Source organism: Spea bombifrons, chromosome 5 (genome assembly GCF_027358695.1).
Source record: "Spea bombifrons isolate aSpeBom1 chromosome 5, aSpeBom1.2.pri, whole genome shotgun sequence".
NCBI lineage: Eukaryota > Metazoa > Chordata > Amphibia > Anura > Pelobatidae > Spea > Spea bombifrons.
Genome location: NC_071091.1, coordinates 99,633,174 through 99,648,725, shown reverse-complemented (window position 1 = coordinate 99,648,725; position 15,552 = coordinate 99,633,174). Strand labels below are relative to the sequence as shown.

Below are 15,552 nucleotides of genomic sequence, written 5' to 3'. Positions count from 1 at the left end.
GAATAATTTAAAATCACAAACAATAACAAACTGGTACAAATGGAGAAGAGGGTGCTGTTCTTGTGAGCTTACAATCTAGTCGGTGGTAGAGGGGGAGGTGAGACAGTAGAAGAGGACGGGGATGCGTTGGTCGAGTCAGGATGATCTGTAAAGGTTGTTGGTCATCCAGATGGCTTGATTAGGATGATGGCTGAGGGTGTTAGGAAGAAAGGTTGTACGCTTCTCAAAAAAAGTGGGTTTTCAGATAGCTTTGCCAGTATGCGTGCAATGCCGGTAAACCATAACTTTCATGTTTATGATCGCTGGAAAGGTATTGTATGTTTGTACAGTGCATTCGAAAAAGGATTTGCCCCTTCCCAATTTCTTTTACTTTTGCATATTTGTCAGGATTAAATGTTTCAGATCATCCAACTAGTTGTAACATTACACAAAGATAACCAGAATAAAAACAAAATGGCGTTTTAAAATTATTATTTTACGTAAAGAAGCTGTCCAACCCTACCTGCCCCTATGTGAAAAAAGTAATTGTCCCAGTTAGTTACTAAATTAACTATTGAACCAAATGTAATTGATAATTGGGTTCAATCTAACTAGACACACCCAAATCAATTAAATAGGAACTGTCAGGCTACAACAGTGGTGAACCTTCCCATGAGTGTCCGGCTAACCAAAATTCCTCCAATAATGTATCAACTACTCATCCAGGACGTCACAAAAGAACCCAGACTAACATGTAAAGAACTGCAGGTCTCACTTGTCTCAGTTAAGGTCAGTGTTCATGATTCCACAATAAGAAAGAAGCTGTGCAAAAATGTCATCCATGGGATAGTTGCCATGCAAAAAACACTCCTGACCAAAAAGAACATGGCTCACATTTACCAAAACATGTCTTGATGACGCCAAGACTTTTGGGATACTATTCTGTGGACTGATTAGTCAAGAGTGGAGCTTTTTGGAAGGCATGGGTCCCGTTACACCTAGCATAAAGCTAATACAGCATTCCACGATAAGAACGTCATACCAACAGTCAAATATGGTGGTGGTGGTGGGGCTGCTTTGCTTCTTCAGGACCTGGGCGGGTTGCCATGATTGACAGAACCATGAATTGTTCTGACTTGAGAAGCTGTGACCTTAAAAAGGCAATTTGTGCTCGAAAGCTCTCCAATGTGGCACAACTCTGCCAAGAAGAGTGGGCCAAAATTCCCTGACAGCGATGTAAAAGACGCATTGCCAGTTATCACAAACATTTGATTGCAGTACTTGCCGCCAGGGGTGGCACAACCGGTTATTACGTTTCAGGGGGGACAATTACTTTGTCAAATAGTTGATATAGATTTTAACTGTTTACGTCCAATACATTATCATTTAAAAGCTGTGTTTTACATTTACTCACATTGTCTTTGTCTTATATTAAAAATACTTGGATGATCTGAAACATTTAAATGTGTAAAATAAGAAAAAAAAATAGAAGGAATGGGGAAGGGGCAAATACTTTCTCACATCACTGCATATATATATATATATATATATATATATATATATATATATATAATGAAGCAGTAGTTAATTAACAGTAGATAATTAATTAGAAAACCATGTTTGACATTATGAGTTGCAGTGACAAATGTATGCATAATTTACTTATAAAGTACACATGTAAAGAATAATTAATTTACCGTATACACAGACAGTTTAAAAGGCTTGGAATGTTCCCAATCTGTTCATTTCTTAATGCACCTACTTAGAGCCGGATTTACATCCTGTAACCACTTTCCTCCAACCCCTGCTAAACTTGCCCATCTATTTGCATTACCACCTCTTTCCACATACTTAACCATTGATTCACTGAGCCCACTTCCTTCAGCTTGTTTTGATTTTTTTGACTTTTTCATCCCTCATTTTGTCTCAATTAACCATATACCTCCTTTAGAATGTAAGCTCACAAGCCCGCCTTCTAAGCAGACCATTCTTGCTGAGAATCTTCTATAGAAGTGCTGTAAGGATCCATTGTAATCTGATCGACAGGATCCTTAACTTCTATTGTATCTGTATGTTCACATGTTTTTTAACGTAGAAACAGAATCTGACGGCAGATAAGAACCATTCGGCCCATCTAGTCTGTCCATTTGTCCTGATGTAAGGGGTTTAAACCCCTATTAGTCTTTGATCAGGGCAAATAGTGAGGACAACTCATTTATGTAAAGTAGAACTTCCTTCCATTACATCTAAACCTATGAACCTCTAGTTTTAGATGATGACCTCTTGTTCTAACATTGATCCTCCTTTCAAATAAGCTTCCCTCTTGTATTTAAATGTTTCTGTTGCACCCCCCCCCTCTTCTTTCCTCCAAGCTATACATATTAAGATCCTCTATCCTTTCCTGATAACTTATGTCCTGCAAACCATTCATCATTTTTGTAGCTCTCCTCTGAACTCTCGCCAATGTGCCAATATCGTTCTGGAGTTGGGGTCTCCAGAACTGTACACAATACTCTAGGTGAGGCCTGACCAGAGATCTGTAAAGTAGCAGAACCTCCTCCCTCTTTGTGTTCTTAAAGCCTCTCGCTATACAACCCAGCACCCTGCTTGCTTTTAGATGCTGTATTGCATTCTCTGCTTACCTTTAAGTCATCCGAAATAATTACTCCTAAGTCCCTCTCTTCCATCGTCACTGACAGAACACTGTCCCAGATGCTGTATTCTTCCTTGGGGATTTTTACGTCCCAAGTTCGTTATTTTACATTTATCAATATTAAACTGCAGCTGCCAGGCTCTCGACCATTCTTCTAAGTTACTTAAATCATTTGCCATTGGAGCTGTTCCAACCGGAAGGTCTCCCTGTTGCAGACCTTTGTATCATATGTAGAATATGTTAATGCTTAATAAATAAAGGTAAATAACGATATATCCATTTACTAATGGAATTCCATTTTCAGGTTAAATAACCAGTGCATATAGTAAATGAGAGTAGGCTTTTTTAAGTTATTAATGAATGTGAATGTATACTTCCATTACCCAAATAATTCCTGAATCTTCGTAGAAACTACTAAGACAAAATATGGTCTAATTTCCTAAGCAAAATTATATGTTTTGGTGGAAAAAATGCAAAATGCTTCAATTAGGTAGACATGCAGTCTATTTAAAGATGCTTAAACCTACCTGTAGATAGCTCAATGGTAATAGCATGAAGGGAAGCCATGGTTCAAATACATTTACAGTATTTTCTACAAATAAGCTATTACAGTGTTTCAAATTGCATTTGGTTGTTTACATAAAGAAGACATTTTCTTCGTAGACGACTTGCAGCATTTGGCGTTTTCAGATGCATTTATAGGAATTTTACAAAATGTTCTTTTAAATGATCATATAATGAGAACACGTATTGCAATTTTTTTCAAGGAATATGTAAAGACAATAACAATCCCTCAGATAGCTGCTATTTGTCATGTTTTTCGTTTAGTTATATTGCCCTAGACATAATAAAAGGCACAGGACCAAGTGAGATTTTACATGGGTTTACTAAAGGATAAGTGGACTATGTAAGATACTGGTATATATTATATATATATAATTTTTTTTTTAGTTTTTTTCTTTCTTTATATTATACTTCAATTATATTTAGCGTTTTGGGTTCACAGCAGGAAACCTTTAATGAACAACCCCTGCCATGTATTAACAGACATATGGATTAAAGTGCATTTCTAAGCATTTTGTACAGCTTTCGGCACATGATGTCTTACTGTGAAGAAGGTCAAACACATCAAATGTTTCTTAAAGAGCTGTAGGTGTCAACAAAAATATATGAGCAGTGAGTATTTAAATTAAGTATTTGTTGGTTACAGTAGAAGATATTTCTTCTTGAATTAATTAAAGTGAGCCCAGATTTCACTACTATGTAAAATATTTTATAATAAATCCACCATCTCATTAACCCTTGGAATATTTATATTTATGGAAGCATTATTATCCCTTCATAGATACCACCTTTCTGTCATTCATCGTCTTCCATCTTGTGCTTCTTCTGTTCTCCACATCTTCTAGACTCTAATATTGATGCAGGTCTTCACTTCAAGTATTGTTTTGCCCTCTCAAACACTTTCTCTGCGTCGGTGTTCAGGAGGAGAAAGTGTTTTAAGGCTTTGCGTATTCTGGTAGACATTATATATTGTCTCCTGCATCCCTGTTAGGTGTAAACTCTGTGTAATCTGGGTGGGTTCATCAATAGTTTCCGATCAACATTTAGGAGGGATATAGGTTGGTTGCTCCTGCATTGTTCCTGGATCTTCATTGGCTGAACAATAACTGCAGAATTTTAACATTTAACTTCAAACAACTTGTCTCGCATTTTTTAAAACAAGAACAATGTAATTGACCTTATGATATAGAGGTTTTTTCAATACACAGACACAGAAGGAGTCAAGGGTCCAGCGTGTGGCAGTCTAGAAGGGATTGATGTCGTTGCTGAAGCAGAGGTGAATCTGCCTCAGGGCGATTAATGTTACCGTCACACAATTGATCCCATTAGAGAAACCTAAGGTGAAAATGCTTCAGGGTAGAGAATGGTACATCTATATGGTAGTTATCCTTTGGGGACCTTTAAAAGATAATGTATAAATTCAATTGCCTCTAGGTAGACATATAATATTTTGTAAAGGGGATTCAGAAATGAATTTGATTTCGATAGGAATTTTTATGTTAAAGGGCATATTAAATAAGTCAGGAAATGTCTAAATAGCCCTATAAACTACTTATAGACTATTGTACATGCTTACAACTGGAAACACAACTTTCTTGCAATTTGTGTTTTGTAAGCTGTGGTATAACTTTCTACGGGCTGAAAGCTCAGCCATCTCTCTCCTTTTTTATTTATATGATACTTCTCTCCATGTAAATGAATGACAGAGACCAATGTTGTATATATATAAGCTGATTATAATAATGACCCTGTAAATAATGTTTATGTTAATGTAGAAATTAAAGTAGAAGTGTTTTCTTTTTGTATCCCATGCTAAAATGTAATTATTAAAAATATTCTAACAATGCGGTTATTTTAAATAATGTTCTCATGGTGGATGTCAGAGTGTCTAGTTAGAGAATTTACCCTCTATAAAAAAGCTTTGTACATAGATTTTCTATATGGAATCCTCAGTTTATATATATAAAATTCTTGGAATAAAATGTATACAAATATAGGATGGTACCATTTTAGCTGTAGAAGAAAATCGTCAAATTTGGTAAATGCGAGCCAAAAAATATAAAAATGTACCCAATATTAAAATATATTTTACGTTGACTAATGATACAGCTTCTTATAACTTTGGGTGAAAGCACAATTTTTTTTAATTTCAAGAACCACAACCCCTGGGCGGAAAATCTAAGTGTTAATAATTTTGTGCGGTTTTTTATTGACGATGGTATCTTTTCCACGCTTCTTATTTTTTGAGTGGTGGGGTTACTAGAACGTGTCCTCCAGGTTAATGAAAACAAACCGAGCTCAATGTCTGTTTCCTAGAACAATACAGTTTATGCCTACTTGCCAAAGTCTCTGAGCTGTCTATCTAAGTAGTGTCATGGGAGAACATTGAAAACGTGATAATCGTTTAGGCATTCTTGTTTCAGCAACTAGACCTTTAATATTAACTAACTAATTAAGCTTGTTAAATACATGTTTTTTGCGATAGAGTTACATAAAATGTAAATTCTATACTCAGTACGCATGTTAGGGCTCATAATATAATCCACTAATATTAAGGTTCTTAAAGGTTATCTTTAATGATTTACAGTCATTAAGATCAAGGAAAGCTGCTGACGTCTCTGTTGTCTTTGACAAGGCAATCTAATTAGATGAGAAGTTAGCACTGGTAGGACTCAAAACATCACTCATTAACAGTTATCTGTTATATCTTAGATATTTGTAGCTTTGTATATTTGTGATTAAATACCAGCATTCATCTTTTGCCATCTCTAGGGTAGAAATAAAAGGTTTCTTCATTGTCAATTCTCTAGAAAATCTACTTCTACACACTTCTTTTTACTAAGCAGACAGAGCAAATCATTGTCTGTGTAGAGTCTCACTTGGCTGTACCTGTTTAATTTGTGTTCAAATCCAATTTTCTCATCTGTGCCAATAACTTTTTTGGCTCCCCATGCCCTTCAGAATCAAATTTAAACTTCTGACCCTGACCTACAGAGCCATTAACAACTCTGCACCCCCTTGTATCTCTACCCTATACCCCTAACCGCCCTCTTCGTTCCTCTCGCGACTTGCGGCTCTCTTCTACTGTCATTACTCTTCCCTCTCCTGTATTTAGGATTTTACTTGTGCTGCTCTCCTCCTGTGGAATTCCCTCCCCTTTTCCGTCAGACTTTCTTCTGCGTAAGCAACTTTCAAAAGCTCTCGGAAAACCTACTTTTTTCAAAAAGCATATAACCTTTCTTCCCAATACTGTCCACCATCATCGTAATCAAGCGATCTAGACCCGATCAACTCATCCCCATCCGCCCTCTCCTACTGTTTGACCCCCCCAACCACCAACTAGATTGTAAAATCGCAAGAGCAGGGCCCTCTTCTCTTTTTGTACCAGTTATTGTGTATGACTTTAAGTTATCCTACTGATTGTAACAGCGCTACAGAATTTGCTGGAGCTTTATAAATAAATGTAATTTCATGTAATTTAACTAAAGTTATCGTCATGAGAGAAGACCATTAGCTTGCCAGATGTCCATATTGTCCAACTGGTGGAGCAGGCAAATCATCAGATTATCAGTGAGCTTGGTAGGAACATATATGTAACCTTTGCACTAGAGAGCTGCATTTGAGCTATAACCAATAAAGAGCTTAATATATATATATATATATATATATATATATATATATATATATAATTTTAGAATATTCTAACAAACAAAGTATGTTTTGCGAGCGGACATTTTTATCATCAAAGAAATAACTAAAAAGAATCTATTGTTAAGAAACAATGGTAATCTAATCCTCAGTGAAGTGTTCATATTGAACCGGAATAATGAATGAATGCAAGATAAATATTCAAAACACAACTCCCAATTTGCATTAGTGTGATAGCGAAGATGGTACTAATATGGACTGTCTCTCTCCTGGAGATGTTACATTTGAGAATACATTACATTCTTCAATTAGTTGTTTGTAGGAAGTAAAAACCCATCCATCTAAAATATATGTGGGACGACCCCAGAGAAATTACTCGGTGCAGCAATGTTTATGGATGGACCTGTTAATTGGTGACAATCTTTTGTTGTAGGATGATTTCAATTCTGCTTTTTTTTTTTAAAAAAAAAAAAACATCACAACAAAAAAGCGGTATGATTGCAATTGCATTTGTTCAAATACCTTGATTTACTTGTCCTCCAAAAAATAATTATGTTGAATAAATGTGTTGCGTATTTAGTTAGAAATGTAAACTAATCTGGAGCATCTATGAAAATAGTGGTCTTAGAATTCTGTTTAAAATATTCATTGATTGAACTAAAAAAACGCATAGGATAAGCTCAAAAATGTTAAATTGATCTTCCAGGTGAGAAGAATAATTTATAGGGAAGCCCAGATTTATTGTGAATTAAGTTTCAGGGGTAGCTTCTGCAGACGCATTGACAACGAGGACAATGGACAGATATCGCCACTTTCCACCCACTCATGTCATGTCACACTTGTAATGTACTCATTGATGTAAATTAAAAAGCAAGATTTTCTCCAGGACAGAGAGATTGAAGAAACCTTTTCACCATTAAATTATTTATTTTATTAAATTAAAGGATTGTGGGATTATTTTTTCCCCCCGAGCACATGTACTATGGGGGTCCAACAACCATAACATACATAAATTACATAAGATTTTTTTAAAAGATAAAAAATACTTTGTAATGCAGTATAAAAATATTTGTAGAATTTTCTCACCTTTTCAAATTAATATAAATAGATAAATAAATAAATGGAAGTAATAGTTCCACTGAAAGCCGTGGCTCTACCTTGACTTATAGAGCATCACCTTATGTGTATTTCGATGTAACCTGTGTATCCTCTGTCAAACTGTACAGTAACTGGATCCTTTAAAATGCTTGAACCTCTCAGAAATGTATTTTGTGAATTACTGCAGCCAATAATATATTTTTATATATTTATGTATTCTGTGGATGTTTCCTAATAGTATTAGTATAGTATAGTATTATGTCTATTATGTCTATGGAGAACCAGTGCTCCACTCCACAGTTTGTGAGCAGCCGAAGAACAGCAGGTGGGAATCCAGTCCGGAGATTCACGGATACTCTCTTAGTACTCACCTGTATCCACTAATTAATGGGGGAGGCAGTTAAGTAGCCTCCTGATCTGAGAGCAGGGAGATCATTTTGCTCCCTGGGAAAGCAGGAGGGAGAGAGGAGTGCTGTTATTATTACTGATATTCTGCTATTTTGTTTTGTTGGTAACGGATAAGCCGTCCAACTGCAGTTAGGTTGGAGAACATTGTGTTAGTTAGTGCTCATAAGAGTAAGGCTTTTGTTTTGGTTTATTTTTTTCTGTTATGTCTGTGGTGACAAATAAAAACAGCCTTTTACTTAACCCTCCTCGTGTCTGAGCCGTCTCTGCAACCTGGAAGACTCTGTGTGAGTAAAGATTCCCGGACAGAGTGTTGTGTCACAATATGTATAGTAAATAATGTTTTCTGATATATGATTATCTTTTACAGCATCTTTGGCTAAGAGTTCCCCATCTGCAAGCTCAGTGTAAAAATATGATTGAAATGGATACTTGTTTAGCTAAATAATAATTTGATTATGAAATAAATGCTCAGTTTATAGATTACATTTCTTTAAGGAATTGTGCTGTGGGGGAAGTTTTTGTTTGAAGATGTCAGCATAAGCTCTTTTTCAATGTGATTTGGCTACCCAAACGTCCATACTCTGGTGATTGGTGGTGTTTTATTAATGGAGCTTTAGGTCTGTAAATCTGTGTAGAGTCATTTTAATAGCCTATTACATTGTGTTGCTTGCGCTGGTGGCACCTACTGATATTGCTATGTATTTCTAGTATCTTTTAGTTTTAATCCATCGGCGCTATCTGTACCAAACCAAATCAGAGGGATGTAAACAATGCATATGCAAAAGAGGAGCTGTAAAAAAAAAAATGTAGATATAAAAATAAAGACTTCCTTCCAATTTAATAGATTTCCAAGGCATTGATGAATATAACAGTTGTGATGTAGTTTTCTGGATCTTTGTTTAGAGGGTCTGATGCTTTTTGAAATAAACATTTTAAGTATCTTTATTTATATTTGTATATCACCACAACGTTTCCCCGCCGAAACTGGCATTTTTTATATGATATTACTGTAGAATATATATATATATATAATACATATACAATCTAAAAACCAAACGTTCGCAAAAAAAACTTTCTAAATAAACTGATCCTGAGAGTCTTTAAATATTAACCCTTTAATAGTCCATCATGCAGATTCTATCTAGTAACTCATCAAATGTATTACCCAAATGGCTCTAATACTGGTCCTCATGGAAACCTTGACTTGAGATACGCTCAATTGAATAACATACATTTGGACAGGGATATCAATTATCAACTGTGAGACACTGGCAGGAAAAGTGCTAATTGTGAATATTAGATATTATCAGATGGATGTGGATTATGAATGTGTCAGCTATAGACTTTGTGAACCTGAGGTTTGGGCCCCTTCACCCTGAGACCTTGACATTAGAAGAAAATCCATGAACGTTCCCAGGAATGGTCATTTATATGAGGATCCTTCCCAATCACCAAAAAGTGATAAAATAAGAAAAAAAAAAAAAACATATCAGTGTCACTAACGCTTATTGATGATTACAGTTTGGACAAGAATGTCACAAAAATATTCCTGTATTATATTGTAATGCTCACTTCTGGAATATCTGCAATGTTGTGAAGAAATTGTGCTACAATTATATGTATGTTTGATATAGTAGCGTGAAAAAGTTATACACAGGTGTGATTTTTTTTTTATTTTTTTTATCACTTAGCAAAATGATAAGTGAATCAACAAAAGAAAAATGTAAATTAAATCAATATTTGGTGTGGCCACCCTTTGCCTAGTTCTTTGAATATATTTACATATTTTAGGGTTTTTGTCTTTAATCTTTATTAAATGTTCCCTTTTACTTTGCAGGATTTATATATACTTGTGGTGGAACGTTAAAAGGTTTGAATGGAACTATAGAAAGTCCAGGCTTCCCATATGGTTATCCAAATGGTGCAAACTGTACATGGGTAATAGTAGGAGAGGAACACAACAGAATCCAGATTGCCTTTCAATCATTCGCTCTGGAGGAAGAGTATGATTACTTATCATTGTATGATGGACATCCTCACCCTACGAACTTTAGAACGAGGTAAGCCTTAAAATACTTTTTAGAAATGTATTGTTGTGTTTAACAAAATATAACATTTTGCAAAAGATAACTTTGTTTTGTTTCTTGAAGAGAAATAATTCATGTACTTTCATTTCAGCTATAATATAAACTGGAGACAAAACTTAAGTGCTTAAGAATTAGAACAAAAGATTAGTTGCTAGTTTTATTACAACATTTTTATATATCTTTTCTAGAGGGGGGGGCATATAGATAAATTCGGCAGCTACCTCTTGTAATCTGTATTGGAGGGCCACCACCATGTTCTCTCAGTAGTAGCAAAGCAACGACATACAAGCGGGTCCAAAGTCATGGCGTACCCAGGGTAATAAAAACCCTAGGACTGACCCACTATCCACCATTTTAAATACATTTAGAAAAATTGTTTTGTTCAGTATATATGATTTTGTTCAATTTTAAACACAATACAGAATAATTCATTCATAATAGCATATAAATGGCATTTGTAGGGTTGTGTATGACATACAAAGGCTTTGGTGTATAATAGCCAGATGTAGACAAGCCTGTTGGGTCAAGCCAGACCGTAGACCTTCATGCACAAGCCAAGCCTTACCAGATACTCATGCGTGTCCTTCTGGGCATGGTCAAGGACACAATGAAAGAAGGAGCGGATACACATTTAGTGGCTTCTCTCTTCCAGCTTGGCTTCCTTTCCTGTAATGTCTGGTATTGGCTTGAGCTGACAGCAGCCCGGCCAGCTCTATTGTTAAAAATATTTCATGTTTGTCAGATAAATCTGCCAAACAAAATCCGAAGCCAGTGTTTGCATGTGGCTTATATATATATAGCCATGAAATTGGGAAGTCTGCGTACAGTGGAAATGGATGCATCTTTTACTTCTAATCCTATGTGTATAGAATACACCAATATTTCAAGAAATAAAGTTTTGATCTCATGAGATCCTGGAAAGTCTTTCCTTTTTATTATATCACTGCCAAACTAAATACACACTCATTTTGGTTTGATGTTGGTTTTTTTTGTTTGTTTTTTTTGTGTGTGTTTTTTTTTTTTGTACAATTCTCTAAGTCTGATACTTTATCCACAGCAAAAGGAAAATGACTAGATGGCATTATAAGCAACTATTTTCTATTATGTGCCATTACTGTACATAAATGGATAGGTCTCATTCGACAAAAGCAAAACAAGGAGAGAAATATCTGTAGATACATTATATACGTCACCTAGAGCAATGTGCGGGTGTGATTTTACAGGCATCTTCCAGACACATACTGAATATTTGCCAGTTTAAGAATATGTCTACATTACAGGTATACCCTACAGCAATCAGAAATACACCGCAGATGAAATAATACATCAACAACATATTATACATTGAGGTCATTACGAAAGGAGGGATGTTACAATGTTAGCAAGTATAATCTGAAAGGCAACATAATCAAAGAAGAACAGTATATATATATATATATATATATGTATATATATATATATATATATTAGACATGTGCGAATGGGTCAAAAATGATTCAGACATATTTTTCAGTTCATTTTTGACCCATTCATTTTCAGACAACAAATTCCATTTCCTGTCTGTTTCAGATGAAAATTTGGGCCCATACTCACACACTCTGACTCTTACACAGGGCACCAAACAGCACGGCCCTCTAGGGTAGTAAAGCCACAGTCTCGGTGAGGTAATCAACCACCATTTATTTGCAATCCATGTATTCAGATTTTAACAGGATTATACAGATAAACAATTTCCCTATAAACAAAAGCCTAGCATGTCTGAGCACTTACTAACATAGAAGTCCCTCACTACTCGGGGACTAAACTAAACAAAACGTAATCTCACCAACATTTTTGATGGTTTCTTTTGTGCATAGCAAGCCCTGCTGCTTCCAAACAAACTCTCTCTTTCTTCCCTCTGTCCAACAGGTCAGGCTTTATTGCAATCAGTGCAGCTAATTACTTGCAGCTGACCAGTGCATTGGAGTCAGCTTAAACTGGATCCTGTGTCAGTCCAGGTGCATGTAAACTGCGGGGTGGAGCACCAGCCTGCCCTATATGTCATACAAAACCCTGCAAAATCGAGGAGGAATGTATACCCCTTCCACAACAACACCCTGCACCTTGTTACAATATATATATTAACACATAAACCTGTGACACCCGATGTGTCTCCACAGAAGGCATAGGCACGGCGTTTTCATCCACTTCCATAGGTTAAGTTGAATGGCTAGGGACACTGTACTATGTCAGGCCTAGGTCTGCTTTGGAGGTAAATACACCCCTGTGTGTCCAGATGAAAAATGCGCTCAAGAAAATCCCATAAACCCGTTTTCTCTGCTTCCTTTTAATTAAAGTTTGAAGCCCGTTATAGCAACAAGTACAATTATCCACTGTTTGATAATGTTTCGGGATTCGTGTTGTGCAGATCATTAATTATGCATCATGTAACTGTGTGTCTCTGATAATATCAGTAAGTTAATAATGTCAAACCAAAGGTGAATTAAGCAGAACAGACACACAAACATTATACACGAATAAATCAATTTGATACAGACCTCTTCCTTCCGAACAATCAGCGTGTAGCTCATATGGATTAATATTAATAGTTGGTATAATTTACACATGGCGGCAGAAGAAGCATTATTGTGAAACGTCATCGTCCATCCTCGGAGATTATATAATGCTATCTTTCTCTAACCGTTAAAGCTTCTTTCTTGTGGTCTTTTTGTATCAGTCGGCTCAGAATATGAAACAGATATAACATGGGCATAATGCAATCAGCATTTCCTTTATTCTGAAAACATGTCAGAAACCAAGGGTCTATACTGCTTAGCAATTCTATAGAAATGTGTTATTTTCTCTCTTTTAACATTTTTTCTTTGATGCCGTTGAGCTGTAAGGATGCATTTTTCTTCAAAGGAACATGAGCATAAAGATTTTTTCAATTAAAAATATATTTTTTTTGTTTGTTCCCACAATGGTTTGTTGATTCTTTCTTAGCTTTCAATAATTAGAATTGTGCAACGCATGCTCTATAAAAAGTAATGAGTGTAGTTTCTTTATTTTTTCTAAGGAAATATGTTTTTTTTCCTATTTATTTCATGACCACGTAGATCACAATGGTCATTCATCTTTGCTGTATTTTGTTTAGTACTTTATAGTCTGGGTAATTTTTGATTTAATACTATAATGGTCAGGAAGATACAACATTATGTGTTATGCATTTTAAAATTTGTATTCTTGTATTGAAACATTTCATTGGGTTGGTCTAGAAACATTTAGATCATCTTTTGGTCTGTTGTGTATATAAAACCATGATCATAGAAATAACTTTTAAGATCTGTAATAAGCATAAATCTCAGTATACAACAATATAATTCCATGGATGCTGAATGACCTTCCAAGACTAAAAACAAGAGCTTTTACATGATAGAATAAGAAACTATGCTAAAAGACATGAAGGAGAATGTATATTGGTTCCAATAAAGAAGTTTATTGAGGTTCTACTAAATCTTCTTAAGGGAGATTGGAATTTGATATTAGATGTACTGTGTTGAATGGATAGAAAATATGTACATTGGGTATTTATATAATAAACCTTATTATCTAGAGAATGGTCACACTGTATTGTAAGGTGTTCGACACAAGAAAAATACTCCAAACACACCTTTAGAAGACACATGGGAAATACATTGTATAATGCCCCGAAGAAAGCATGCTTTGTTTATAATTGATATAGCCAAACCATTTTCTTACAAATGAGAAGTGGTTATAACATTTGTCCTCTAGCTTCAGAAAGAGCAGATATTAAGGGCTAAAACATTGCAAGTTGGCGAATCAAAGAACTATACTGGGATCTGTTCAGTAAACTGCGAGTGTTTGCGAGTTGGCTAAAGAAGAAGTTTTATGCCCTTTCTGCCATTAATTTTAATAGATTCTAGAGTCTAGAGACCCCACTCATGTCTGTTGTGCCCAGCGAAGTCAATGGAGGTGTAATGCATCTTTCAACCACTCTGGGAATCTCCGGTGCAATCAGCCATAATAGGCAAGGATATGATTATTTCTTTAGAATTGCATTGCCTTTTTCTGCAGAGTAGATAAGTGAAGAGCATCATTTGAACCACTCTGGACGAATTAGTGATTTTTCCACCACTGGTTGCAGGTTGAGCTTCATTGTCTGCCTTCCTGGTATCCAAAGTTATCTTGGATGCACTTCATCCCACCCTACATGGGAGATTTAGATGTGTGTGGGGGGGGTAGGGTTCACGAAGCAGGAATGGAGGTGGGGAGGCACTAGATGGGAATCTATGCATTTGAAAAGCGATTTCTACAGAACTTTAACCTCCTCAACCCAATGGCCAGCAAGCTGGGGGCATATTATATATATTTTATGAATTTCCAGCCAAGACATTTCAACATGCATAATTTAAAGTGATGTAATTTCTACCCAACTACAAACAGCTATTATACTGTATATTTACTAGAATCAGCCATTAAATCAAAATAAATGTGACATTTTAGAAATTATTGTTTACAGATTTACTTTTTCAAGCAGAGAACTATAGGTGGGCAAGAGTATCGTTTATGAGAGCATAGTTATAATGTTAACCTGGACATCAAAAAGTCTAGGGGCCAATGGGGTTTAACAGACAACTTGTAAGCTTGTTTGACCAGGGCCCTCTTGTGTCTGTAAGTGAAACTGATATGCTATATACTAATTATGTCCAGCCTACCCATTGTACAGCGCTACAGAATATGATGGCTCCGTTTAAAACAAAAAATAATCTGCAAACTAAATGTGCCAAACTATTCTTATCTATATTAAGATTCAACAGTTTTATTTTTCAGTATAGGCAATTGGCTAATGTTTAGATTAATGTTCATTCTAATTGGTGAATTAATAAAAAAATAGTCTAAATGACTAGGAATAAATCTGCATCAAGGCTTAGTAACTACAGATATGAAAGGACATGGGTGAAATTCTATATTTCTATGTTGAACATACCTGGTGGGTTAAATGTCCATGTATGAAGTGGAGCTATTCTGATCTTTATGTAAACATAATATAATTCTTCCACTAGAAATATAAAATATTTATTTCATGGAATGTATGCCCAGTAGACAAAGTTATAA

The 15,552-nt window shown here is 35.5% G+C and overlaps 1 protein-coding gene across 1 annotated transcript in view; it reads left to right on the top strand.

Moving 5' to 3' along the window:
* CSMD3 (CUB and Sushi multiple domains 3) overlaps positions 1-15,552 on the top strand; it is a 445,444-nt gene that overhangs the window by 39,999 nt on the left and 389,893 nt on the right. The window contains exon 2 of the mRNA XM_053466566.1: positions 10,188-10,410. Within this exon, the coding sequence (XP_053322541.1) occupies positions 10,188-10,410 (223 nt within the window). The remainder of the gene's footprint in view (positions 1-10,187; positions 10,411-15,552) is intronic.